At 52.3% G+C, this 27,051-nt stretch overlaps 7 protein-coding genes across 7 annotated transcripts; 2 read left to right on the top strand and 5 right to left on the bottom strand.

The window, feature by feature from the left end:
* Positions 1-350: 350 nt before the first annotated feature.
* Positions 351-2,289, bottom strand: HER10_EVM0002475 (maltose permease; the record flags this gene model as incomplete). The annotated part of the gene is made up of 4 exons (XM_035472184.1): positions 351-669; positions 877-1,173; positions 1,230-2,058; positions 2,127-2,289. 4 exons carry the CDS (start codon positions 2,287-2,289, stop codon positions 351-353), a joined length of 1,608 nt encoding a protein of 535 aa, XP_035333788.1.
* Positions 2,290-5,321: 3,032 nt separating this feature from the next.
* Positions 5,322-6,824, bottom strand: HER10_EVM0000981 (cytochrome c oxidase subunit 1; the record flags this gene model as incomplete). Its single annotated transcript, XM_035470745.1, has 3 exons — positions 5,322-6,541; positions 6,611-6,709; positions 6,758-6,824. 3 exons carry the CDS (start codon positions 6,822-6,824, stop codon positions 5,322-5,324), a joined length of 1,386 nt encoding a protein of 461 aa, XP_035333689.1.
* Positions 6,825-8,034: 1,210 nt separating this feature from the next.
* On the bottom strand, positions 8,035-9,511 carry HER10_EVM0009811 (uncharacterized protein; the record flags this gene model as incomplete). Its single annotated transcript, XM_035479284.1, has 2 exons — positions 8,035-9,042; positions 9,095-9,511. 2 exons carry the CDS (start codon positions 9,509-9,511, stop codon positions 8,035-8,037), a joined length of 1,425 nt encoding a protein of 474 aa, XP_035334291.1.
* A 1,690-nt stretch (positions 9,512-11,201) lies between these two features.
* On the top strand, positions 11,202-11,839 carry HER10_EVM0007619 (uncharacterized protein; the record flags this gene model as incomplete). The annotated part of the gene is made up of 3 exons (XM_035477171.1): positions 11,202-11,482; positions 11,582-11,712; positions 11,769-11,839. The coding sequence occupies 3 exons, from the start codon at positions 11,202-11,204 to the stop codon at positions 11,837-11,839; spliced, it is 483 nt and encodes a 160-aa protein (XP_035334129.1).
* A 424-nt stretch (positions 11,840-12,263) lies between these two features.
* Positions 12,264-15,390, bottom strand: HER10_EVM0004139 (C6 zinc finger protein). Its single transcript, XM_035473791.1, has 2 exons — positions 14,401-15,390; positions 12,264-14,272 (listed from the first exon to the last, which is right to left on the bottom strand). Exons 1-2 carry the CDS (start codon positions 14,517-14,519, stop codon positions 12,463-12,465), a joined length of 1,929 nt encoding a protein of 642 aa, XP_035333893.1. The 5' UTR covers positions 14,520-15,390; the 3' UTR covers positions 12,264-12,462.
* HER10_EVM0013373 (beta-lactamase) lies at positions 14,610-18,374 on the top strand (the record flags this gene model as incomplete). The annotated part of the gene is made up of 4 exons (XM_035482734.1): positions 14,610-14,651; positions 16,568-17,078; positions 17,133-17,252; positions 17,308-18,374. 4 exons carry the CDS (start codon positions 14,610-14,612, stop codon positions 18,372-18,374), a joined length of 1,740 nt encoding a protein of 579 aa, XP_035334538.1.
* A 158-nt stretch (positions 18,375-18,532) lies between these two features.
* HER10_EVM0005898 (FAT domain-containing protein) lies at positions 18,533-26,675 on the bottom strand. Its single transcript, XM_035475500.1, has 4 exons — positions 26,280-26,675; positions 26,123-26,190; positions 19,349-26,052; positions 18,533-19,293 (listed from the first exon to the last, which is right to left on the bottom strand). Exons 1-4 carry the CDS (start codon positions 26,342-26,344, stop codon positions 18,835-18,837), a joined length of 7,296 nt encoding a protein of 2,431 aa, XP_035334014.1. The 5' UTR covers positions 26,345-26,675; the 3' UTR covers positions 18,533-18,834.
* Positions 26,676-27,051: the final 376 nt, after the last annotated feature.

The raw sequence follows: 27,051 nt of genomic DNA, 5'->3' as shown, positions 1-27,051 counted from the left end.
CCGATTATGATCCCGGCCCACTGCGTTATTTTGCTTTATCCCAAACGTCGCTAATCATCGTCTCTGCATTAGTCCCATGTCATTTCGGCCGGGTTTCGACAGTGAGCCAACCGAAATGCGCAAAGGCGAGTCCAAGGGGACCAGGTCACCCAATGGCTGCACGGAGCATCGTGTGCTCATTAACGGTTTGTGTGTCTCATTTAAGCTTCTTAACGGTAGCCCTATGGCTTCCAGGTTTTTTGCGAACGCTTCACACCCTTTGCAAGGTAAGGATAACGTGGTCTGTCTTTCATTGCTGTAGCCTATGGTATCCGCAGAGATTACATCCTCGGTATCCACCACTCGCCCCTTCATGCTTCGTCTTGAAGCTTCTTCTCCTTCTGGCCCCCAGCGCTGACCTCACAAACATAAGACTTGAACTTGCGGGCCGGCACGCGATTGCTAAACATTTCTTGAATCTCGGCGTAGTTACGACCCTTCATCTCGGGGAAGTAGAGATAAAGCCATGCGCACATGGGCAACGATAGGCCGAAGAAGATGAAGCAAATCTTACCGCCCAGGTTGGCCTGGTCTGTATTCAGCAGGTAGGGCATCACCTGCAATACTAAGCAGGACGCCGCGGTCGAGCACATGATATTGATGCTGTATGTTTTTTGTCGCAATTGCACACTGTTCGTCATTTCGTCAGCAAGGCATGCCCCTGTTCTTCTTGTTCACGAGTCAGGGTTGAAGGCCCACAAGCCTATGTTCCTGAGCAACACCACGTGCTAATACTACCAAGACCACTTGAACTGGAGTCTGGACTGATGGCTTGCAGCAATGCAGAATCCAGCCCAAAGTCTAAGAACTTAACTTGGGAATTAATCGTAAACATACCTGGCAGTTTCTCCTCCGACAGAATACGCAACCGCACCCAAAGTTGCTTGATACAAGTATCCCCAAATGACCATGAAAGCGACCGTTGCAGTGAGTGAGGCTTGGTTGCCGATGGTGCTGATACCGCCAATGAGAAGCAAAAGTGCTGTCATAGTGAACACGCCGCCCACTATCAACGGGCGTCTTCCATATCGATCCACAAGTGGCCAGGAAGTCATGTTGCCGACGAACTGAATTGCGTAGGCTGCCTGACCGATTGCAAGCGGATTGTTAATTCCAGCCAAGCGGAAATAGTATCTGCGAGCTGTCAGTGGCCGTCGACATGGAATTGTAGAGAAAAGCGGCTGCCTTACGTGAGGTAGCCCGAAACAAAGTTCACACCAATGGCTTGCTGAGAGAGATATACCATCACAATAATTGCTGTGCGCCTGCCGTTAACTCCCTTAAAACAGTCAACCCAGCGAGCTGACTCCTGTTCCTTTTTGGCCTCTTGTTCTTTGGCAATGGCAACAGTGGCGATCGCCAACGCGGCATCCACGTCGAAGCTGGGCCCGTTGAACCTTTTGTATGATTTGGCGGCTTCTTCACGACGACCCTTGATGAGAAGCCAGCTAGGGGACTCGGGCAAGAATACCAAACCGCAAAGGAGCAGTCCAGGAGGAATGAGTTGCGTAATCAAAGGGATTCGCCAAGAAAGGTCATTGTGATAGTGATCGCTTGCGAGTACTGTCGCCGAGTTGAGCCATTGGCCAACAGTGATCATTGTGTTGACAAGAACCAGGCAAACACCACGCATCTTGACTGGCGCGAGCTCGGCAACAAAGACAGGCCCCAAGGAGTGGCCTAGACCGAATCCAAAAGTTGCAACGACCTTACCGCCGAAAAGCATCATGATGGTTGAAGCAAAGTATTGAAGGATTGTGCCACCGCAGCAAATCAAGCAAGCGAGGCCAATGGTCTTCTTCCGGCCAAAGATATCGCTAATAAAGCCTGTAGCAAATGCCGAGACGAAGATTCCGATCGTGCCCGCAGCATTGAGGATCTGTTGGTCCCGAGCGGCAACTTGCCATTTTCCATTGATTTCGTGCCCGAAACGTTGAGCGAAAGGGGTTACGGCGAGGAGCTTTCCGATGGTCGAGACTTCGTAACCAAAATTAATGGGCAAAAGGTAGATCATCAAGCCTGATACCAGCACACACCGTATTAGCGAAACATTCTTTGCAGGGATCAGCAGGTATAGATGAACAGACAGAAGCCCAAAACGCGCTTGTTCTCCCACAGATCGCTGAAAGTAAGCTTCTCGTTGGCTTGAGTTGTTGGCAGCGCAGCTGTTGCGGCCAACTTCGCATCTTCAAACTGCTCGGCTCTCTGCTTGTTATCATGTTGGACCGTCGGCTCGTTCTTGGCGTCCATTGTGGTTGGCAGTACGGGGTTGCAAAGAACTGGGTTGACTTTGGAACGCGTGATGATGTCCCCCCTGCGATGTTGAGGTTGCTTCGAATCGTCCTCATCTCGGAGGGTGGTGGGACCTTCACGCGTCTTATACTCCAAGCATGCTGGATTGAAAAAGCACATAAAGGATGCAATGCAAGCTTCCCCATGGGCACTCGCCGAGGGCACTTGAGAACTCCCCAGTTCTCCGCACTTTCCACGTGGATGCAACATCTCTTGGTAGCCTTAAGATGCTAAAGACTGCCTCCTTTGGCAAGACCGAGGCGTGGAGGACATGACTCGGAAGACTTTTGTGACCGGGGGTGGGAAAGCACTTCCGGGGTAGCGCTGGAGACTGGAGTGCTTTTTGCGGAGGTCACACTGGAGACCGAGACTAAGAGTCTGAGAGATTGAGTAACCGCAGGTCTTTCGAGAGGCCCAAGTTGGCTACCTAGCCTGATCGGTGGGCCACTGAGCATTCCATGATTCGGCGCTCTTCACAATCATTGTCTTTAACGACCAACATCTACTACTTCCGACTTTAGATCATGTCGCTTCTTGCCTTGACTAAGTTAGTCAGCTGTTTTGAACGGGATGTTTGAATGCAAGATCCCAGAATAAGTAATGTTTGCCCTCCTGGTTTTATCCTTCCAGACAAAGAGGTAACCCTTTCTGGCAATAGCTTCCCTCCCGGGTTCCGGGTTCCGTCTCCGACCTCCACATCTACCCCGGACTCCTCCGCGTGTCTCGGACCCACGTCGATTAAATCAAAGGAACAGTTTAGCTGTAAAGCACACATCAGGCTTCGCAATGCCTACATGGATGCGAACAGTGTCTTCCGTCGACTATGTGCATTGAGATACTTGATTCAACCTCATTTGCTCAACCCAACATGGGGACGCAACCTCTAGCTTCTCAGTTTACACTGCTATCATCGGCTTCGTATAAATGCATCTAGTTGTATGATGGGTCTCTGCAAAAGAATGTGGCATGTTGTCATGGCATTGGAATTACTACGAGCTGCATGGTGAATCATGGTCGATTCTCATTGCATTCAACCCGTTGGCCAGAAGGCGACCCGTGTCTGGATACAAGGAAGACAGCCCAGGCCTCCACACGCTCCTATTGTGGTATATCATGACCTATCGCAGAAAACAACGCCCCCAGTTAGTGATATCTCGCTCAGCTTGGGGTTTTTCATCAAGGGAATCCAGAGGACAGAGTCCGCCAATCCTACTAACGACGCAATGATCATGATCTTCTGCGTTCCGCCAGTGGCATGTGACAGTGCCATTTGTGGGCTGAGCGCAACGATGGAAAGTCTCTCTCCCAGTCTCCAGGAGCCAGGCAAAGGGATGTGATCAACGCGGCCTGATTAAAAAAATAAAACCATATTGCATTGATCATGGCGTACATGGCATATATGACGGTACTTCTACTTCTGAGTGCTGTTACATGTAATGGCGGGCTCACCTACTTACCCGTCAAAGTAGATTTATATTCAATTCGGAGAATATGAGCGCACAATAGTCCTAGAAATTCAGTCCGAAAAAGCTTCGAGCTTCAAACCAAGTCTTCTGTTGACACAAACAGTTGATGCCATCGCTCGACCGACTTCCTGACAGTCCAAATATATCCCTGTATATTTGAGAATACTGTGTTGTCAGGATCTCCCTCGTGGACTCTCTTAGACTGAGCTGAGCCGCAAAAAGTATCTGGTGATAATGGAAGATTGCGGTCACATTCGTCATGAGTCTCTCCCGCACAGATGGCCTCGATTTGCAACGAAGTCTCTTTAGCTATTCTCTGAGCAAGTTCTTTGGCAATGGGGTGAGCGAGCCTGACTGTATGCACTGAAGGGACTTTCTCTTGGATGTCTCTCACGAATCTCAGAAGAGCAGACTGAAACTGATCAGAAGTCGGATCCTGGCTATGCCTGTTGGGGCAGATTGTGATTCTCTCTACCAGACTGGCTGATGCAGCCAGTTCCGACGCAACTATTTGGCCTGGTCCGGTGCCTTTATAGAAATTCAGATAGAGTTGCTTGATCCCCCTGAGAGAAGGGAGGTCTGACGATTTGAACTGCGCTTCAGTGAATGTGGAGTTGAGAGAGCCAAACATAGATTGGTTCCCACACCACCTGTTCCGTCCAAGCCAGAACCTGAAATGGTTTCGGCTGTGGAATAACTCGAGGACCTCGGCTTGAACTTGGAGACAGACTTCGAAAAGAGGAGATGTTGGATATGCTGCAGCCCATGGTAGACTGCCAACCGGCTCGCAAATATCTAGCTCACACCTCAAGGGCACAAGCTCGGATAACTCATAGATACGGTCACGTATCTCCCGTGGCAGTTGGAGAAAGGCACTTGGCACAGTACATTGCGTGTATGCGTCCATCTTTGTTGCTGGTCCTTTCGATCTTCGGGCTGTACTACTGACTGGCTTTGGCCTTTGAAAATGTTCAAATAAGCCGTTGCTGTCCTTCTTTTCCGTACTAACGAGTCGAAGAGTCGATTTAGGTCGAAACGTAGTGATTGGCGCAGGATTTCTACGTGGACCTCAGTTGTATGTGTCTAAGGGCATGTGAGGAAAAAGAAAAGGAAGTACGATTACTGCCCATGGGCCTGATGGCATCAATTTAATTCGTGGAAGAATAGCTTGAATTTTAGCTTGAAAGACCAAAATCTTTCACCAAACAAGCAGGGACAAAGACATTAAGTCCAACACAGTCACTATGAGTGAAGTGATACTCCAACTGCTTTGCTGTTGTATATATCAATGAAATTTTCAACAGCATCGCATTATCATTTACGCATGGAAGGTTGCAATTAGAAAACAAAGAGAAACAAAAAGTGAGAAGGCATGTTTACAGAAAATACGTTGTATTCTTATGTTCAGAACTGCGTCTTTGTGGATAGAAGCCAGAGTACTGATCAAGATGTGGACATGTAACACCTCATGATGAACTACAAGCTGAGTTGTTGCCAATCAATCAGCAGTGCCCGGCATCCCCTTTAACTTTTGATTTCGTGGACTGCCTCTGACTGAGCGACTGTCTCTGCATCAGTCTTCTTTCCATCATTGCCGAAATGTCTGACAACCAGCCAAGCCGGGTAAATCGAGATAAACCATAGCCCGAAGTTGATGTAAGGCCCGCCGACTAGAGCGAAAATTGGGATTGCGTTGAGTCCATAACTGACAGCTTGCCAGGCTGACTCTGTCCCCCGAAGAAGTGCCGACAGGCGGATCGTCTCCTGGGGGGTTTCGGAAATCTGTCCAATTATGAAGAACGCAAAGTTGTAGTTCAATTGGAAGCCAGCGACCAGGAAGATGAAGACACCGAAGCCTCTGCCGAATCCTGGGTCACTCCAGTCGAGTGTAGGCTGAGTTCGACGGTACTCGGTGACGTTGATGGTCAGCCATAGCCACCAAGCCCCCTGGAGAGTCATAATGACTGCAAAGGCCCAGCGAGCTCTCTTTTTCAGAGCGATCTGGTTCTGATCGAGCCACAGTCCGAGGAGGTTACCAGCGATGACTGCAACGATACCAGAGAGAAGTGATCCGAGGGCACGAGCTCTGACAGAGAACCACAGAGCAATGTATGTGAAGAAAATCGATTCAGAGTACACGCCCTGGCCAATCCACAAAACGAGGAGCAGGAATTTGGGGGTGAGGAACGTCTTGGTCGTAGCCTTGATCTCTTGCCATGGGTTGTCGGCAATGGTCAGCTGGACTGGCTTTCCATCGGCTCGCTGAACCTTTTCTGGCTTGTTCAAAAGCATTGCAACGAACGGTCCGCAAGCTTGTAAGGCGATGAAGATGAGGTAAACTTTATACGACACCTTGCCAGCTCCACTGCGGTCCGCATTCAGACCAAGATTGATAACTCCGCCCAGGATTTGCCCAACTCGAGTCCAAGTGAGCCAATAGGCAATCATGCGCCCTCTGTTGTGAGGCTCAGGATATGCAATAGCAATAGCAGCTTCGGAGCCCCAGAAAATACCAGCCGAGACGCCGCAGAAGGCAGCGCCAAGGATGACGAGCCACTCGACGCCGTAACGGTTGTTCAGGTACAGGCCCGCGCTGTATGGAGCAAACCCGATTGTGCCGATGACTAAGGCGCCCTTGATGCCGACATATTTGACAACAGAACTTGTGAGCCAGCATGAGATGATCATGAGGCAGAAGGTAAGTGCGTTCCCGGTATTGACAAGGTATGGCTCTTGAGCACCACCTATAACATTGTCAGATGCTTCATGTCCCATAGATGCACAAGGACCCTCAATCCCCAGATGTGACTTACCAGCACCCAAAGAGTTCATCGCACCCCAAAGACCGGGGGCTGCAAAACTACACATGCCAAGAATCGTGGCATTGTAAAATGGTGTCCGATACCACTTCGCTACTCGACGTCAGTATATGAAATTGATAATGTGTCAAACTGTCTTACCATCGACCCTTTCCGACTGCTCAACGGGCTGCGTCGTATCGGAAACGCTGTCAGCCTTTTCAGCCATCTTGGATGGAGGCCTGTCTGTTGAGCGGTGACAATCTCCTCAATATGGCAACTTAAGATGCTGACTCGCTGGCAGAGATATAATCCAAGAGAGAAGAGTTGCCCAAACAAGAAGCTCCGGTCGTGAAGATTTAAGAAGCTTGTCATCACTGCCGAGAAGAATTTATGAGAAACAACGCTCCCACGTGGCTAGGTGCTGCGCGACGTTGCAAGCAGAGCACGCAATTGGGACCCTGATTGGAGGCATCGCTCTCATCTCCGCGATTGTCGCACCAAAAGGGTTCCAGACTTCTGGTAGATGGGGGGTGGCAGCCGAGGTGATTGCCGGTGACCTCCGCTGTCAACTGAAGATAACATGGTAGCAGCGTACGTATGCAGATAAGAAGCGACGAGGGTTGTGCAGATAGCTTCGATGATCTCAACTTGGCACCCATGGCGTGCTAGCAAATTTGGCTGACTCAGCACGATTCCGACCTATGTTGGTAATAGTTTGGAAGAACAGCCGAGGTGCCTCACCTCACGTCGGAGAATCTTCCAATTTGAGTGTGGTCTTGAGAGAATTGGTCCTAGACAAGCAATCTTTGTCCATTATTACGTATCATGTTCTACAGATCGTGGGGGAAAGTGCAGAGCGTATGTCTCCCTTGTCGGAAAACCCGATGTCGTGATAAGACCCCAGCCAGCAACGAGAAACTCAATGCGCTGGAAAACATGGAGCCAAAGTCTACATGCAAATAATAGCTCCTAGGTGGTTACAATGAATGCTAGACTACCGATTTCAGATGATACAACATGGCTTCTTTTCTCATTAATGGATGTCAAGCTGGTATAAATAAGGCTAAGTACTTCGCTTCACAATTAAGCTAATTTCTGTTTCCTCTGATGCCGAGCAGATATTTAGCTCGACAATTTTATGCAGTTAGGTCCATGAGTTACCAAAGTTTATTCAATGGGTACTTACCTCATGAGGTTGTACCGAATAACTCACATTTAGGTAATAACAAAATCCTACAATAGATGCATGCGGCATTACGCCAATGACCTTGTGTCAACAAGCCATTTGAAGAGAGCTTTCTGTCAGAAGGGGTGCTCAAACGTCGCCAAGCGTATGCAAAACATAATTTTCAGCTTCGAAACAGTACGCGGTGTGTAGAGAGACATCCAAGAATGTGTTTGATAAATCATAGCCCCTATTCCAAGTCAAGGCTAATCTACTCCCAATGCAAGACCTTAGCCATACGTGGGTGCGTCCACTGGCGTACTTGTCGCTTAGTAACATTCTTTTTTATCAAGCGCTCTTCGGTAATCAAGAAAGACTCTGGAAACCATTCCGGAATAGTTGAACTGCCGTTGCTGGCATTCGCTCCAGAGCCGGTCTCCGATATCATTCGACTGAGTGCGCGACCACAGAGCCAAGCAAAGCACATCCCTTCGCCGTCAAAAGACGCAGAAACCCACTCACTCCCAGTCGAAGTGTTCTTCACAGATCGGCCTGTGACAGACTGAGGGATACGGCCTACAAACGGTCTGGAGTCCACTGAGCTGCCTTCGATGCCAACCCAGACGCGCTTCGTACGACCGTTCCAGACACTGGCATCCGAAGATTGTGGAAAATCAGTTCTCTCGGAACCCCAAGTGTCGTACCCGAAGTGGTTTGGTAGAGCTCCGTTGAGATATGAGGCAGAAAGGTGGAGGGGAGCCCGGCTGTCGTCGTAGGTGTCCACATTGGCGTCATCTCCGTCAATATCTGCGCCGAACATGAACTCTCCATTCCGAGGCATCTGGACAATGTAATCCAAGCCATTTCGATACAGCGACCAGGCACGTCCTCCAGCCAAACTTCCGTTTTCGGTATACGATGGCCACTCTCCGGCTTTGGGCAAGCCGTTGCCTCCAAGCTGGGCACTCATATGCAAGCGACCTCCGCGAATGGCGCCTTGTAAGCCGGGAACGAAGTGTGGTGTCCAAGCGTTGGTCGCATAAACGACGTGCTTGGTTCTTATGCTTCCTCTGGAAGTGTGCACCTCATAGTCTGAAGGACTGGCCGACTCGGTGATGGCAGAAATGTTCAAGGCAGCTGTGTTGGTGTCCAAAGTGAAGTTAGGGTAGGTGCCCAGAAGTGATTTCAGCGCATTGGTGATGAAGCGGTATGGCCAAATTGCACCAGCCATCTTGGTGGTTCCGGTAAGAATTCCAACAGTCTCGGTGAGAAGCGAAATCTAACCATTCTGTGAGTCCCTATACCGAACTTGGTGGACTATGATGACTTACATTGCGAGCTTCTTCACTTTCAAAGATGGACCATTCAGCTCCAACGTCTGGAACTTCATCCTTGAGGGTCTTGACCTGTTCGACAGCTGTTTTCCATCTCTCTTCATCGAAGAAGGCGTCGATGCTGTCCACAACACGAGCTTCTGCAGCGAGTCTACCCTCCTCCGGAAGAGAGTTAGCTGCAGATATCAGCGCGTCCACATGGGCGGAGCGCAGCCTGGTGATCTTGGCGGCTTCTGGCTGTGATACTGCCGTCTTGGCGCCAGCATACTCGGCATAGGAAGACGGTCTGATGTGACCTCCGTTTCTTCCTGTAGCTCCAGAGCAAGCTTGCCGAGCTTCGATCATGGCTACCCTCAGCGGTGTTGAGTTGTTATTCTCCTTGAGCAGATGCCAAGCGATGCTAGTTCCCGACATGCCCGAGCCTATAATAACAACATCCACATCCGTCGGTAGGTGGTCGGACTGATGATCCGCGACTCCCTCCAAAGGGGGAAGTTGCCAGTAGGATATGGTGGGATTGGCAACCGGCAAGCCAGGATCTTGCCCAAGAACCTTGGAAGCCAAGGAAACAGTTACGGGTATGATAAGTTTCATTTCGAACATGAAATGTTGAGGGAGGCGCTACAAAGTTGAAGAATGCTGTGCCAGTCTTTGACCGCACTGTATTCGAAGAGTGAGGCTGCTCAGGAAAGCAGTCGAGAACATTAACACTCTTCCGGTCAAGACTTGTCTAATTTATACTTCGAACTCTTAGGCTGAGTCTTGCATTAGTTTCAACGTTCAATCAGATAATTACGATGTTCCATCGGTGCTGCAGCAATCGGCAGTGCGCCTTGGACCATTCTCGTAACGAACCCACTATACGAAGCTATCTCGCAGTTGGTTGCGCGAATGCCTTCGCGATCATATGAAGTCGAGGGGCAATGTGACCATATACTCGCTCATTTGGCCCGATTGAGTAATGTTATAGGCACAATTTCTTGGCTGATCAGACTTTGGGCCGCGATCCATGTACCGCATTAAGTTGCCCAATTGGGATACCCCACATCCCATGGAGGTCTTCACGCAACCCGCGGGGGATCGTGGCGCAGTTACTACAGCTGTATCTGTTGATGAAGCACTTGACGATTATACTTGATCATAACAATACGGCCGAGGTTGTGAGCTATATCGCCGGAAGAGATATCAGGGGCCAGATTCCACCTTGCCGTTGACCGAGTGATTCAGGCCCGTACGTCGCCGTCATTTCATGGGACCAATCGACCAAGGTCCGAACAAAGAAGGCATGCCCTTCATGCTTTGAAAATCGATAGGAAACCAAGAGGCAAATCGGTTGAGATGACGAAGTACTATTGACTGCATGCAATGGATGGGTTGCTTCTGATATTGGGCACTTTGGTCATGGGACTCATTCTCACCATCCCCTTCCGGAACCGCCAATCGATTTTGAGTGTTTACATATTAGCTTGAGAGGGAAATGCGTTATCTTACAATCAATCCCAACGCAGATGATTTGATACCGGCTGTTTGCGAGGGAACCCCATGTTTGTAGTGTCAAACATGCCACTACATGTCGCAAAGAGATAGAAAGTGGGATTGATACGAAGCGCAAGCATTCGATGTTAAGCTGAAAACATTCAGTCTCGCATGAGAAAGTGGTACGGCTAGTGCGGAAACAACGAACTTGAGTCTGCAATAATGGGATGTGATTACGCGTGCGACAAGTTCCTGCCTTCATAGAGATATCGGTATCCCTTTTTGGCGCACGTAGGGGTAGTTCAAAGCGGGCAAAGTCTCCCCCAGAGGACAGACCTCCTTTCAGAGGAGTAGTACTACAAGAACACGGGCAGTTTGTAAACAAACATCGAAATCAACAAGCCTACCCGAGCCCAGAGTTGTACTCGCGATATCCCTCGTACTTTGGTGCAACGACGTGTTCATGAAGGCGCCTGGCTTCAATGGCGTGTGCTCGACATGCATCGCTATGAGATCCATAAAGGGTTCAGAATGTCTTCTTCCAAAGAATCTTTCCACGACATTCGGTCTTTCAACTCCAATCCATTAGTACATCAAGTGGAGTAAATTCGTCGCCAAAACTGCCATCATGAAGTCATCCATTCTCGCCGCCCTCCTTTCCATCTGCCTTTTCACAACCCACCTTACCGCTTTAGTAACTCGTGCTGCCACCTTGGACCGAAAATGCCCCCTCGAGTCTGACTGCATGGAAAACATATGTACCAACTTCAGTTTCATAGAAAAGGAAGAGAAAGACCCGTTCTACCTCGTTGCACAGTGTAAAAACAAGAAAGGCAACTACGTTTACACCAAGCTCGATCTCAAGAAGTGCATCGCCAACTGGGACGGCAACCTAGAGTGGACACCGAGGTATGATTCCCTCCAAGGTCAAGATGTTTTCCAAAGGAGAGTTTTAGATGGTCATGTTGTGGTTGATGAAACTTTGGCTGACAACAGTACTCTTAACAGGGGCGGTTTCAGGTGCAGTGAATGCGGCGTCTTCCAGAAGTCTGCAGACACATATGTCGGTCTGAAGTGTGAGGAGTGCAAGCCACGTATATTTTGGCTAGAGGGATACAAGTCGCCGTCCATCAATCTCTGTGGGTATTCAATTGCACGATTATTTCAATCATTGCCATGCTGACTGGCGTTGCAGCTCAAGGGATCTGGGTCAGTCAAGACGGCGCTCTCAGCTGTTACGACATGAACGGCGAGTGGTATGTGTAACTCTAGAACAGATCTACGAGCTTCTGGATGTATGGAAACTGTTCAGAGCCCATGAGACAAGAGGCGGCGACACGTTTTGGGGGGAAGACCTCCATGTTGGTCCACGGTTGACTGGAGCTTTAGATTCTCTATCATGGTTGCGTACGGCACCAGCGCAAATTCATATTTAGATATCGGCATCTCGTCTATCAAGAGAGAGAGGCCGATTTGACATTAATCTAATTCAAGAGGTTGTATTGAAGGTTCTCGAGGCGGCGTGGATAACCGGCTCAGCGAATAGGTCAATGGCCATCAGCGACATATCACTCGTGCATCGGGGCGCCTCCCCTCGTTCATATGGGACAAGTTGCAAATACTACACCATATAAAGGACACAGCTAAAGGCGAACAGATGCATGAAGTCAAAGTTCAATATATTCCGAGACTCGGCAATCGTGGCCCCCACGCTGTCAATACGTAGTCAATCATTGTCTTTATTGCCGTTGATCTACTCGACGGCATGTTTTCTAAGCTCTCGATCATTTGCACGCTATCCTCAACGCACTGCTCGTTTTAAAAACACAGATTGAGTAACTATTCACCACGCTATGCAAGTCGCTCATCAAAATAAGTAAGGTCAAGCTTCACCTTGATATGAACTCTTTGGTAACCTTCCAGTTCGCCGCTCCAGCCTCTTGGGGGTCCATAAATATCGTCACCCAGCTACCTCGCCTCTGTTCATTGTCAATCAGAGCGTTCTTGATCCTCGCATGCTCCGGAAGGCCAAAGGGTGGCTCGAGCTGGTAGGCGCCAAAATTACCAACGCTCCCGGATGATGGCGTTGATCCCGTAGACGCAGACCCGGGCGTCAGGTGGCTATCCAGCATCAGATCATTGACAAGACTCCGCGCTCTCTCGTACTCCTCATTTTGTTGCGAGTTTGTGGCTTTGGGAATCTGCGGGTATTGGAATCGAGGAACGGGGTAGTCACACTCCATCCCGGATTCCATCTCCGCCGGGAAGAGGCCGGTCGGCACGCCATCGGACCCCTCCCAAGACGCCGTATCCCAACCAGCTGTGATGTCAAACGCCTCCTCGCGGTAACGCGCCGCCTCCTCCTCGATATTTATGCAGCGCTTGCCGATCTCAGCCAGCATCTGGGCATCCCATAGGTTCTCCCTCCGATTCGTCACAGCGTCTTGCTTGAGGAGATTTACGGCAGCTCGCCGCAGCATCGGGTGCCGACATTTGATGCTCACGTAGTAAAGCGGCGGGATGACCTCGGTGTCGAAAACAAACTTGGGCATCGACTTGGCGGCCTCAGACGGGTCACGAACCGTCTTGCGTGTGGCTTGTACAAACTCTGCCGAACTGCTGACAATGGACGCAAAGGCCGTGGTGTGCGTATCGAAAGCAATCTCCTTGGGGTCCATGGCCGTACTGATTGCAATCCTGGCTGCGTGGTAGTAAACCATGCACAACTTTCGTTTGCTCAGGTTGTCGTCAGTACCGGTGGCTGAGACGACGACAAATGCAATGTGCCATCGTGACAACCGTGCGAGAAAGTCGTCTTGTTCATGGGCCAGGTCCAGCAAGGTAGGGTCGTCTGGCTGGCAGGAATATACGGCTCTCTTGGCCTGTGCCGTGAATCTCAAGCCGTCATCGATAAGTTCGTATAAAGACACTTCGGCCTCGTCTACGGATGCAAAGTATAGACTCGTTGCTGGACTCGATTGAAGGGTGGCGGGTATGGCGGCGGGGAAGCTTCCAAAGAGGAAAGATGCGAGGCCAAGTCGACTATAGATAGGCACGAAATGCTTCTTAATCATATCCACATCGGCAGAGGGCTCAAGTTGTGACAGAATGGTGCGGCCTTGGTTGATGTGTACTTGGGATGCGCCCTCGTCGCCAAGCATAAATTCGATGCATATGAACAGCAAGCATGCTAGGAGCGGGACGGTGGCCGGCGATGATGCTGTCGGTTTCCACTCCTGAAGGCACTTTAAGGCCTTGCCATATTGCTCCGCTGCAAAAGTGTTGGTAAGCATACGAGGGCTGTTTGCTTCTTCAGTAATTGGATCCGAATTTGAGGGCAGCGCGAGTGTTTCATGCAGACTGCTGATGGCGAGGACGGCATGGCGAATGGCGGGCTCGGCGTGACAAAAGTGCGGTACCAATTTCTTCCACAAAGTCGAGGCGACTCCGTCGCTGAAGATGGATGGGGCGGAAAAGTTGCGATAGAAGTCAAATGCGCGCTGCTCCCTAGAGCCGCCGGCCCAGTCGGCAAAGGCTGAGACTGCCGGGCTCAAGCGAGAAATGCTGTCGTCGGAACCGGGACTGCCATCATTGCTGCTCCCCGGCTTCGACGAGGGTAAATAACCGTCACATTTCCGGCCTGTCTTGGTGCAGCGAAGGCATGCGGGTTTCGTCTCGTCGCATTTGACTTTTCGAATCCTAGGCGTTTAGACGACGGGTTAGCAAGAAAGGTGGAGAGAAGTTAGATGATAGTAAGCTGAACACATAGGGCTGGAGATGGGATGGCAGATGTAGTGATGAGATTGATAGGGAGGCTCGGACTCAACTTGCAGGTCACACATCCAGTCCGAACTTTCTTGGTGCCCTTCCGGCCTGAGGGGACCTGCAATGACGCCGGCGGCGTGCTTGCTGGATCTTTGATTTGCGGGTCGTCTGGCGTGCTCATGATGCCGAGCTCCCGTAGGTCCGCAGGGACAGAGGTCGAGTGGATAGTACTGTATGTTCCTGGACTCAGGGCTGGCACGGCTGATTACTGATGGAGCGGCGTTGGGACTTTGGTGTCGTTGTTCTGCTGTTGGTCTGTGGTGTTCTGTCTCTTTGGATCCGAGGTGTCAAGTCCGAGTCTAGCAATCACGGCCAAGGGTGCCTTTTAGTGTATTGCAGTGAAACCTGCGACCTTTGTATATCGTTCTGCACGGAGCAGTCTTTGGAATCAATTGATGACGGTGACCCCCTTGCAACAAGCTAGGTCTACAGCAAACACAATGAGGAGAGAAACCCGTAACCGTGGGAAACCCACTCCCTGGCGATTTGAGGTGATGGAAGCGAGATTTTCGCCCAAGCCGAGGTGTAACAGGGTAGCAGGTGAGGTAGATACGGATCGGAGACTGTGCTCTGTTGAGCCAAGCTTCTCAATTTGTAGAGACAATCCCGTTGGATTCCCAGCAGTTGTCGAACGAGAGCTCAGAGAATGTCTCTGCCTGGAGTTATGGTGACGGTCGCGACATGGGGATAGCGGATACAAATCGACGGTCGACAAGGTGAGGTGGTCATGGTAGGTCGGGCACTGGGAAAGGTAACGTAGTCTGTTTCCGTAGGAGGTAATCCAAGGATAGTTTGGCTAGTGGCCTTTCAGATGTCAGCCCTGTCACTGCCTCAGCTGCAGGGCCGACGTCCCATCGTGGTGAGATGCGCCAGAAGAGGTGAAGTTGTGGGTGTGTGGTTGTCTGATTGCACTGCATTTGGGCGACTCGGGTTGTGGAACAAATGGAAGGAAGCGGCTCAGCCCAGAATTCCAGACTGCAGACTGCACCTTCCTTCCAGGTTGTATCCGTAGAAATGCGCCGTATTCGTGCAGGGGAAGGAGCAGTTCAGCAGGCCACACAGGGCGCACCTTCTTCTGCTGGGAGGACCAAGGTTCACAGGCCACAACGGCGCATTACCCACTTTAACGGGGCTAAGTCGCGGGTCGACGCGTCTCTGATTCGCCCCAGATCTCGGACTATAGTCCCGAGCGGACCAATCGCTGAGCTGTAGTGGGGCTCCGAGCCGGCCCCCGCAGGATCCCACTCGGTTCAGCGGTTTAGCGGTGCGGATACGGGGGGGCGCCCGTTGATCCCGTTGCCTACGGCCCTGTTTCTTCTTTTACCCATCCTTTGCCATCAACGCCAATCAAGGTATCCGTGATTCCATATGATATTACCGTACCAAGAGAGCCTCAAACCCTGTCATTTTATCATACAGTCACTGGCAAATACCGGCCAAGCTACCGTCTGACTGGCTCAGTGGCTCGGTTCCTTGCTGCCTTGACGCCGCACCCACTCTTCAGCCCAAACGGTACGCTAGACCCAGACGAACGGGTCTCTTCTCAATCCATACCCGGTCTTTGTGTCGCCCTACGGGCCTACGGCCTTGTTGCCGCATCCCAATTCCCCCGTCATCCCAGCACTTCCTCTCTCCCACATACACTTGTCACAGGGTTCATCGATTGGAAGGCCAGAGGTTGGTGGCTGAGCACAGGCAACACAGGCCAATATCCCTAGAATTAACCTTAATTTGACCAAAACCATGCCATATAAGCTGCCGCCTCCTCCCCGCTAGTATAGCGTCTGTCTTGCTCATCCTACCAGACGCTATGGCTGTTGATCGTCTGTCAGACGGGCCGTGATTGGCGATGCCGGACTTTGAAAGGCTCTGTCCCGAGCTTTGGAGGGCTCAATGTTGCTTGCTGGAGCTTTATGTCGCGCATCGTCGTGGCTTAGTCTTCATCATAGTCTAAGACCCAGGAATAGCTTCTGCCTAGCTACTCCTGGGGCGTCGTAGGGCAAAATACTCGTACAGACGTTTTAGGAATCTTGGTCTTGTTGAAACGATATAATGGAGTCTGGATGGGCGACTTCGAGAAGAGCTTCCTCTTAACGAGATAACTCAAGTTCACAAATCTTCCTAGTGTATCGTTTCCCACTCACCATCCGTGACTGAGCATATCTCGAGATGGTGCTCAAAACCTCACTCCTTGCCCTCGCGGCAATTTCTTTAATCACTGCCTCCCAAGCCAATCCCTGCCCGCCATTAGGGCGGACGTTACCCTCCACCAAAACACCAAGCAACTCGACAATAGTACAAGAAACCATCCTCAAAATCCAAGAAGGCCTCGTCAACTTCACCTCCGTCCTGAACTACACTGCAATCTCCATTGGCGTCAAGTCCATACACGAAGATGCGCCACTCTTCGATTGGCACTACACCCCTCCTGTCGCAGATAATCGCAGTGTTGCAAGGGTCGATATCGACACCGTATACCGAGGAGGAAGCATTACCAAGGTCTTCACAACCCTCACGGCTCTGAAGAACTCGCAAATCAAGGGGACCGATCCCGTAACCAAGTACTTGCCGCAACTCAAGACCGATGCCGTGAAGAATGAAGGGCAGCTCAACTTCATCCCGTGGGACAATATCACTATTGAAGACTTGGCTTCTCATGTCTCCGGACTGGGCGGCGACAGTAAGTTTACTCCTCGTCAATCTCCCTCAACGCTGAAATACTAAAAGTGTCAAGTCGCCACTGACCTCGCCGTCTTCCCCGGCGCCTGGGCATCAATGGGTCTTCCACCTGTGTCCAACGACACCAAGCCGACTTGCTCCGGTCTCCTCGGCACCAAGCCCTGCTCAGGAAAAGGTAAGCCATAGTCCCAATCTATACAATCCCACGGCAGGCCCCTGACAGCATACAGACCTCCTCCACGGCCTCAACGAGAAACCCCTCGTCTTCCGCCCACACACCACTCCCGTCTACTCCAACATCGGCATCGCCCTCCTTGCCCTCGCAGTTGAAGCGGCGTCCAACCAAACCTACGAAACCATCCTCACCGACACCATTCTTAAGCCTCTCGGCCTGACCAAGACCTCCATCGCCACACCGTCAAAGGGCTCAGGCTTCATTCCTCTCCAGGAACCCACCTGGGGCGGTGACCTCGGCGCATATGCTGCTGCCGGCGGCATCTACACAAACACCCGCGATATGCTGACCTTCGGAACCGCGATTCTCTCCGACAAGATCGGCATCGACACAGGTTCCTGGTTGAAGCCACGCGCCTTCACCTCCTCCCGCGGCTACTCCATCGGCGCACCCTGGGAGATCTGGACCACTTCCACTCTTCTCGACTCAGGCGTCCCCGTCAGCATCTACACCAAGTCCGGCGACCTCGGCCTATACACCAATGTCCTCCTCCTCATCCCCGACTACAACCTCGTCATCTCCATCCTCACCGCTGGTGCCGAAGCCGCAGGCACCTTCCAGTTCCCCTCTCAAGTCATCTCCCCCGTCATCCAAGCCCTCATCCCGGCCCTAGAGAAAGCGAACAAGGAGCATGCGGCCGCAATCTTTGCAGGAGTGTACATCGACGAGGAAACAAACTCGACACTAACACTATCCGTCGACGACGGCCCAGGCTTGTCTCTGACGAACTACACCGTCCGCGGCTTCGACGTGCTCTCTCACATTCCCAGCTACGGCGTCGGCTCCAAGATCCAGGCTTTCAACGTCAGCGGCAGGGTCTTCCCCACCAACATCAGAGAGGGCGACCAGTGGTCATGGCGTGCCGTGTACAAGAACCACGACGAGCCAGACGTCGGTGACAAACTCGTGTACCCCGACGGCGACTGTCAGACATGGGGCTTGATCGATCGCAAGACCTACAACTACCTCGCTTTGGACGACTTCACCATCACCATTGCCGAGGATGGGTCGGCCGAGAGCATTTCGCCGCGACCATTCGGCGTGACCCTGAAAAAGGCGTAGGCCAAGAGGCCAGCAATGAGTTAAGAGCGTCATCTCAAAGACGAGAATGCATTGCCGTGACCAGCGTTTGATTGATTTTACCCGGACAAACATACCTTAGACACCACTTAGATGCAACTCGTTACTTTGAAATTACCCATTGATTGATTTTCTGTCTACCACGACGCCATGCCATGATACCTCGAGAAACAAAAGAGGCCGTCTGCAAAGTCCAGAATGCACTGCTAAAGCCCTTGACCCTTGACCTGGTATACACTAACAAAACCAACGAAAACGAAAACGCCTGGCAACATGCCAGAAGAGTTAAACACACATTGAAGAGAAATACCGCGAACACCGCCGCGGGCGCTCACATGAGCGAAACCCTTTCCCACGAACCCACCGAGTTCGTATCCATATGAAAGCCCTTTGAGAACCATGGGTGCTCAATCGCTCACCCAAACCTAAAACAACATTGGGATTACCAGAAGCTGCACCATCCTATGTAGTGCTGGCAGAGGTTCTCCAACTTTGTCGCCTCCGTGATGAGCTTGTTGACCTGGTTGATGACATCAAGCTCTTCGTTCGGCTTGAAATCCTTGCCAGTCAACTTCTGAGAGACGCGATCCAACACCTCGACGGCCCGAGCATTCTGGATTTCGGTGGGGTCTGGTCCGTTGTTGCCATTAACAACACTGCCCTCGTGCGCCATTGATGAGTTTGTTCTCGACCGGGAGCGCGCGACGGGTCCCCCGGGCATACCAGGATCTCCTGTGGCAAGCAGCTCCGACGGTGCAACGTCTGCGTCGAGGACAGAGGGACGGCGTGCTCTGGCAGCTTGCGGGCCAGCAAGCGAAGTCTCGCGTTCAGATCGGAAGTTCGGTCCCGCCGGACTGGCAGCATTAGTAAGGCGCCAGGTCAGGAGAGGATCGTGAATGAACTGCGATGCGATTAGCTTAAGGATTCAAGACATGGACTGGGAGAAAAAAGCATACCGCTTCCAAGACAGCCATCACGCTGTCCTTGTTGTCTCGCAAGACTCTCATGACATGCTCGCAGGTGATACGGAAGCTTCCCTCGATGTTGCTGACTTCCATGGCGTAGGTGAGCATGCGGGTCAGTCGGAACGGCACGCGCTCTGGGTACTTCTCGCGTTTCATAGCCACTTCGAAGCAGTCGCCAAAATCGATGTGGATAATCTTGCCCGTCACGCGGTCGAGCATGAGGTTGGACGGATGACGGTCACCAAGACCGAGAACATATCCCACCATCGACATGACGCCCAAAGAGCGTGTGTAATTGGTGCGGCGCTCCAGCCATGCCTCTGAACTCTTACTCTTAAGCCACAATACCCGATAGAGATCCTGGCCAGTAGTATTGTCCAGTGCGTAGCCGAACACTTCAACCTTCTGCATGAGAGTGAGGTTGTCGTAGTCGGGAGCCATCTGGAGCATGATGCGATGCTCGATATTAAGGAGAATCTTCCTGCTTTCACGGTATTCCCTTATTAGCACGTGAAGAGTGTCACTGTTGGGCACCCAACCCAGCAGACCCGAGTTTTGTGACAAGGGGATAGCCGGGTATCGTTGGATGTTCAAGTGACGCTTGTAACATTCAGAATCGTTCGCCAACAAGGTATTGCACAAGCCGAACAACTGCATAACTCGTTCGTCTTGGCGAATATCCTCGTGGCCCTTGAGCAAAAAGGCGTATGAAACACCATCGCTGCCGCTAATGTTGAGCTTGCGAGGCCTCTGCTTACTATTAATAACAGTGAAGGTACCCTCAAACTCCATGATGCGGACAATGGGTTGACCACTGCGGTAAGTTCCAGGCACAGCGAGATCAAGATCCTTGGCGGCCAGTAGCTTGGGCGAGCAGTAAGGCAGCTCAAGCGTAGTGAGCTGGGGCAGCTGTCGTGAGATGCGCCGGAACACTTGATAGTAGAGATCCCAAGCCTGATTGAGATCATTGACGTCTCTGCTGGCCTCGTACTGGCGGCACCATTCGCGAGCCTCGGTGAGATCTCTGCCAAAGGCTTGCGTGAAGGAGATCTCGCGAAGAGTCTCTGGACCGCGCTCGAGTTGATCATGAAGAGGCTCAAGAGTGGCAAACATGCCTTCAATGTTATGATCACCAAAGTACAGTCGCGATGCTTCCTCGAGACCCTCGTGCCATTGTTCATGCCAAAGAACCGCGACCCTGATAAGCTCGTGGCTGACAATGTCGGCTTGGGAAACGAGGTTGGCGCTGTGTTGACGCATACTATCCATAATCTGAGCAGCAGACCTCGAACGGCGGGTGTTTTGCGAAGATTTCATCGCTACCGTCAGCGGGTAGACCAGCGCCTGCGGATGAGCCCTACCAACATCCGCGAGGAGACTATGAATCGACTGCTGAACGCGGCGCGTCGGCTGGTTGATTCGAGCGATGAGCTGGGGAATGACTTCCAGCCAGGTGTCGACGCTGACATTGGTGAAACCTTCAGTGACGGCGGCATTAACGTCGGCACTGGCACCATGCGTGAACCACAATGTCAGAAGGCGGAGTGTGTCTTGCAGAGAGCTTCCCGCAGAGAGCGCGATTGACTTGAAGAAGCCTCTGACAGCCGGGACCACATGCTCAACAACCATGTGATCGGTTCTCTCACCACGAGTAGACAAGGCCTGGACAATCTCAAAGTTGGCCAGAGCCCAAGCGTGCCAAGCCTTGTACCAGCGCGGGTTGTACTTGGTAGCCTGCGAGTACGAAGTCAAGATATCCTGGACGTGCTCGTACTGCCAGTTCTCCTTGTTCAGGTCGATGAGCCATTCGCCCTGGCGCAGGTAGCACTTGGCCAGCAGAACGGTCTGGTCGTAGAGCGCCTTTTGAGTCTGAGGGTTCATCAGACTGGGGTCGATCTGGTGCGGGAATCCGTAGTCACTCGACAAGTCCATTCCGTTGGGAGCCTGTGCCGTAAGATGCGCCTTGGTCGCCTCGTAGCGGTGCGCCGAGTCGTTTGTAAACTTGCGCAGGCAGTACAGAGTGCGCTCAGCAATGCCAGAGGTACGGAAAGCGGGCTGCTGACCGACTTCCCACTCGTACTTGAGCATAGCATAGATGACTTGCGATGGGATGTTTCGCGGCATGGCGGCGTTCGGCTGCTGTCTCTCGTTCCAGTAAGGGATCAAGGTCTCCAGCGGGGCCTCGACACCAATAATGGACTTGAGAGACTTTTCGGCCAGGCCCATGCGACCAGACTTGCGGCAAAGGTTGGCAAACTTGATCCACATGTGCATGTTCTCCGTGGGCGTAATGACCAGATTGCGAAGGCGGAGCATTCTCTGCCAAACCTCCACGTTGCGCTGGCATCCCTTGAGTCTCGTCTCCCAGGTGCGCCGCATTGTCGCCTTCTTTTTGTCGTCCGTCTGCTTGTAGACGATGAGCTCTTCCAGCTCGGCCAGCATTTGGACTCTGACGACGACCTGATACGCGCGATTGTACGACTCACTAACCAACGCACTGAGCTCGGTATCAAGTCCCTCTCGAGCTTGCTGCACGCAATTGACAGCTTCCCTAAACTGATTGCGGTGCAGGGCGAGAATAGCGCCAAAGAAGGAACGATCAGTAGAGTAACGCTTCATGGATTGCAAGTAGTTGTCCATAGAATCCCACTTGCTCAGACCCCATGCAGCGGCTGTTGCGAGCGGCGCAATGAGGCGCTGTACGTCGGGCGACGAGTTGGCCCAGGTTGTGCCTGCAATACCAGCAAGAGCTTCCCACTCGCCGAGAGCGTGTAAACAACGCATTTTACCCATAATAATCTCGACGGGAACGGGCTTGTCTTCCGGAACTTCCGACTCGCGCTTCGAGTAGAAAGCAAGAGCTTCCTCCCATCTCTCCAGCTTTTCGAACCACGTCTCTCTAAGTTGAATTCCCTCTTTGTAAAGTTGTGCTTTACGGAGAATACCGATGGCTGCGTCAGACTGCTGGAGTTGGTTGTTGATCACAATAAGAGCTTCGACCGCACCGCTGCTCTGGTCCTGCAAGAACTCCAACTCCTTGTAGTGAAGTGCCTTGGCGTAAGCGTGGCAACGAGCAGCCTCTCGGCCGAGAACTCTGATATCGATGGGCAGGGCCTTGTCGTCGTGTTCCATAAACTCGGCGAGGTTGAGCAGTAGGCCGAGCAGATCAGGGGGTACGTTCTCCGACTTGATGGCGCTCTCGATATTTTGAATCAGCTCGTCTTGGAATTGTTCGTAAAGCTCGCTCCAGCAGGACACGAAGGCGGAGTTGAACAGCTCGCGGGCCAGCGGAAGGTATGAGCTAGCGAGGGCGGCACACGCTCGGAGCGCATGGTTGGGTGATTCGGTGAGCAAGGTCGTGGAGAATCTACGAAGCCATTCCTGCCAATCCTCCTTGGTTGACTTGCCCTTCGTATCCCACGCCTGCTTGAGATGAATGGCATTCATCTCCAACTTCTTTGCACCCAGATCCGCAAAGGCTGCCTGGTCGTCAACCCGGTCGACAAAGCGGTCACCGCCGCCGAGATCCTGCGGGAGTACCTCGCCCTTTTGGAGTTTGTTGACAAGCAAGTCATAGTTCTGGTGCTGGATCTGGTGCAGGGCGAGAACCTTGTTGACCGTGCCCATGAAGTGAAGATAGTCTTTGCCGAGTTGCTGGATCAAGGCGCATAGCGTGTCTAGAGCTGCGATTCGTAGGGCAATATCCCCACTGCCGAGAATTCGAGTGAGGGGATGGATGATTTTCGCGGCGTAGTCGTTCAAGTTGACCTGATACGTAATCTTGCCAATCGTCTCAATCGCCTGCTTTCTCAATGGAGGGGGCTGCCCTTGCTTCTCGAACGTCCTGACAATAACAGGAATGATCAAGTGCATGTACTCCTCGGCGCTAGACCCGAAGACAAGAAAGGCGTGGAGAACCTTTTCAGAAGGCGTGCGCCGTGTGGTGGTGTCCTTCTCCAGCACGCCAAGCATGAGAGGCAGCAAGCCTGCCAGGTAAATCTTGAACTCGCCCTCCAAGGAACGAGAGATGGCCTCCACCAGGCTCATGATGGTCGATTGTAGGTTGGTCGTGGTGTTCCAGAATTCCTGACAGATCTCGACAATTTCAGGCAAGAAGTTGCGAATGTGCTGTCGGACGATTGACACCAGAGTAGCCAGCTGGCTGAAGTACGAATCCAGGCGAGTCTTGTCTGCGGCACGGATTACACCCAGGAAGGCGGGGATGATCCGATCGAGGAAGGACACACACTCCAGACCAAGGGTGCGGAAGATGTTCATGATTGCCTCGATCACAGATGCATGATGACTCGAGAGGGAGTTGTCCTTGAGGATCTGCAGGAGAGCATTGATGACAACTGTCGGAAAATACTCCTTGCTGGATGGAGTGAGGCCAGTCATCATGAGAGAAATGTCCGTCATTTGCGTGGTCTCAACACGTCTCTGAGCATCCGGCCGACGCTGCTCGACTTGTTGGTACTTGTAGGGGTCCAAAGCTCCCAGGATACCCATCAGCTTGATGGTTTCCTGTCGAAGAGGTCCGCGTTGGCCTTCTGTACGAATGATGCCTTGGAGTAGCTCCAGGAGCTGCGGGTATTCCAGGTAAGGCTCAATCACATATCCGGAGTTGCTGGCCAGCTGGCCGAGAGCATGCAGCGCAGCCTCGCGCTTGTTGTTGGAGCTCTGGTCTTGTAGAGCTTCAATGATGAGAGGCATCAGCTTGTCCTTGTATGGTAACACCTCCTCGCCTCCGACAGTGGCAAGCTCGCCAATGGCCCTCAGGATTGTCGCAGCCACAGCAGCGCTGGGGTCATTGGCCTTGGGCAAAAGGACGGACATCATTGGATCGACATATGGCTTGACCAGTCCTTGGGCGTTTTGGACCAACAAGCTGAGTAGCTTGGCACTCTCCTCCTTGTTTCTCGCAACATCAGAGAACTCAAGCTCGGTGAGAAGCTGGATAAGGGTCTTGCGCAAAGAGGGGATGACGTATGCCGGATTGTATCGGGCAAGACGACCAATAATCGAGATTGCCACCTCTCTGATAGCAAAGACTTCATCGTTGAGGGCAAAGAACAAGGTGCGGATGTTCTCTGCCTTGGCCAAATGCCTGTCGAAACGCTCGTCAAGGGCAGCAAGGACTGTCCGTCTAATATTCGGCTCAGGGTCCGATACGCCCACAGTAAGCAATCGCTCTATGACATCGCCAACGACCTGCAGTGCATGATAACTAGTCTGGTTGACAATGGGGTCGCGCACGTAAAGCTGGCAGCAAGTAAGAGCAGCAGCCTCTCTCGTCTCTGGATCTTCATCCTCAACGTACTTCACAGCGACGTCACGGACAAACTCATTGAGGACGTGTCCCGTGAAGTCAAAGCTGCCAAGGGTGTTGAGGGCAAGCTTGACCTCTGCTTTGCGATGCTCATAGGCCAAAGGATCTTTTGAATCCTTGGGAACAGCGGGCACGGCTGTAAGAGTGTTTGGGTGAGGGGCTCCCAGGGGCTTGAAAGGTTCTCCACAAAGGACCATGCTGAGCATATCGAGCAATCGGTTCTGGATGGTATCCTTGGCCGGCGGGATGTAGAAAGCCATATCGACGAGGGCCTGGGTCAGTTTTGGTGTCAGGTCGCATTCGAAGATTGGGTCGAGGAGAGCCTCCATGTATTTGCTGAGGGTCTGGCCAACGGCAACAGCGAGGCGACTTATGCACTCGAAGACTGCGTCAACCGAACCTCTCTTGCGAGCTGCCAAGCTAAGCCCTTCTCTGACGTGGGTCATAACACCGTCGAGGTACGGGGCGATGGCGCTCTTGACCGAGTTTGCGATGTTGCCGATAGCAAGAAACGCGTCGTTCCTCTCCTTGTCCTTCTTCAGCATACCAGAGAGGTACACCATGAACTTGTGGAGGTAACTTCGGTCAAACTCTGCGGGAGAGTAGCTGGCGAGGTCTGGGATGAGTAAGACGACGGTCTTGCGGATGGTGACGTCGCGGTGGTCCTTGTAGCGCAGGACGATTTCGCAGGCTTCGGGGTAGTGGTCCTGCATGAACATGCCGCCTTGTTCCAGAAGCTCCTTCAACATAAGAAGAGAGGCGTGGATGTACTCGACGGTGCCGTGCTGCAGCCCGCGCATAAGTTCGGCGTAAGCCTTCTCCATCCACGTCTGCTTGAGTTCCTGGTCTCGCTCTCTAATGATCCGGAAGCATGCGGCGACGGTTTCTGCGGAGGTGGCACGGATGAGGTGGCGGTTGTCTCTCAAGCTGTTCCAGATGAGGTCCAAGACCAAGCCGACATAGTTGTACATGAGTGTAGGTGCCTGCCTAGCAAGCTCGCGCAAGACAAGAGCGGCACTGTATCGGCGTTCCTCGACTCTTTCGCTCTGCAGCCACTCGAGGGCCATCTGGGTTTCGGACTCGACCAGCTCGCTTATCATAGAACCGCCTGGCCGGCACATTTTTCCCAGAGCGATCGCGGCGGCCTGCATGGGGTTTATATCCTTCCCGCGCAAGATAGTTTTGAGGTTCTGGTTGAAGCGAGCAAACATTTTTGTCGATTGCTCGGAAACTTCGATGTCGACGAGGGCATCGAGGGCGTAGACGCCGCCCAGGCGTTCGGAGGAGTCATTTCCGTGGGAGATGAGCTGGGTAATCTTGTTGTTGACCTGACCGTAGATAGTGTTGAATTGATCGAGGGGAAGGTCTGCAAAGGTGGGCTGTCAGCTCGCCGTCGCGAAAATGACATGGTGCCGAGAGGGGGATGGAAGGCTTACCTCGATGACAGACTAGCACCAGCTCTCTAAGCTGCAGCGCTGCTCGCTTCCTGACTTCGTCTGAGGATCTTTGAGGTGGTTAGAAAGAAGCTGCGCAAAAGGCGAATCGATCTTGATCTTGACTTGGCGTTGGAGACGGGGGGAAAAGGGAAAATACCGAGACCTCAAGTCCCTGACAAGATTGTCAAGTCGCTCGAGGGCGATCTGCTGTTGGGTCGCCATGGCTCACTGGCTGGCGCACCCGAGCGTTCGAGTATCAGAATGGGAGAAACATCGACTGAGTATAGTAGGAATCGGATCGGGTCGAGGGTTTCTGGGGTTCGTGGTGCTCAGCGCTCGTCGTTTGGTGCTTGTTCGCAGTGGGTGATTGTCCAGATGAGGAGTCGCGCGCGCGATGGAATGGTACACAAAGAGGGGATTGTCAAAGTGACAGCTGCACCAAATCCCACCGTCCGTCGCGATGCGAAGTGGTGGAGGTGAAAAGGGAAAAAGGTGGGAGTGCTGGGGTTGCACAAACGAGGTATGTGATGAAGGAGGTCTTTGGGGATGGAAGTGACGACGGAAGGTTCAAAAGATGAATTGACCAGGCCAGGGCAGTCAGTCTGCAGTCTGCAGTGACGGAAAGTGCGACACGGGAATGGAGGGTCAACCATGGGGGGAGCAACGGCGCAAGAACGGAAGGTACCTTGGTGTACAGTTCCCACACGGTACCTGCCGGCTCACTTTACTGCGTACCTTCGCTGCCACTGCTGCCCAGATTCGACCTTGCCCCGCTACACCCCGCACTGTTCGGCCAGTCTCAGCCCCACCGTGGCACCCCCATTCCTAAACCAATTGCCCCGAAGCTTCAGCGGCTGCAGCCTGCGATGAGTGGTGGCTTTGGTGGGTGGAAGTCTCTCGGCTGGCCTTCCCTCGGTTGCTACCCCTGT

Source organism: Colletotrichum scovillei (assembly GCF_011075155.1).
Source record: "Colletotrichum scovillei strain TJNH1 chromosome Unknown Contig00005, whole genome shotgun sequence".
Classification (NCBI taxonomy): domain Eukaryota; kingdom Fungi; phylum Ascomycota; class Sordariomycetes; order Glomerellales; family Glomerellaceae; genus Colletotrichum; species Colletotrichum scovillei.
Note: the sequence above shows the minus strand (reverse complement) of the source record. Positions and strands in the feature narration are given on the sequence as shown.

What these genes read in the sequence shown, in the direction of transcription:
- HER10_EVM0005898 (XM_035475500.1), bottom strand. Translation starts at nt 26,344, where the DNA reads ATGGCGACCCAACAGCAGATCGCCCTCGAGCGACTTGACAATCTTGTC. An exon ending in GGTGCTAGTCTGTCATCGAG is followed by an intron (nt 26,053 to 26,122) that starts GTAAGCCTTCCA and finishes CCACCTTTGCAG; the next exon opens with ACCTTCCCCTCGATCAATTC. An exon ending in TGATGGCTGTCTTGGAAGCG is followed by an intron (nt 19,294 to 19,348) that starts GTATGCTTTTTT and finishes ATCGCATCGCAG; the next exon opens with TTCATTCACGATCCTCTCCT.
- HER10_EVM0004139 (XM_035473791.1), bottom strand. Translation starts at nt 14,519, where the DNA reads ATGAGCACGCCAGACGACCCGCAAATCAAAGATCCAGCAAGCACGCCG. An exon ending in ACTGGATGTGTGACCTGCAA is followed by an intron (nt 14,273 to 14,400) that starts GTTGAGTCCGAG and finishes CTAAACGCCTAG; the next exon opens with GATTCGAAAAGTCAAATGCG.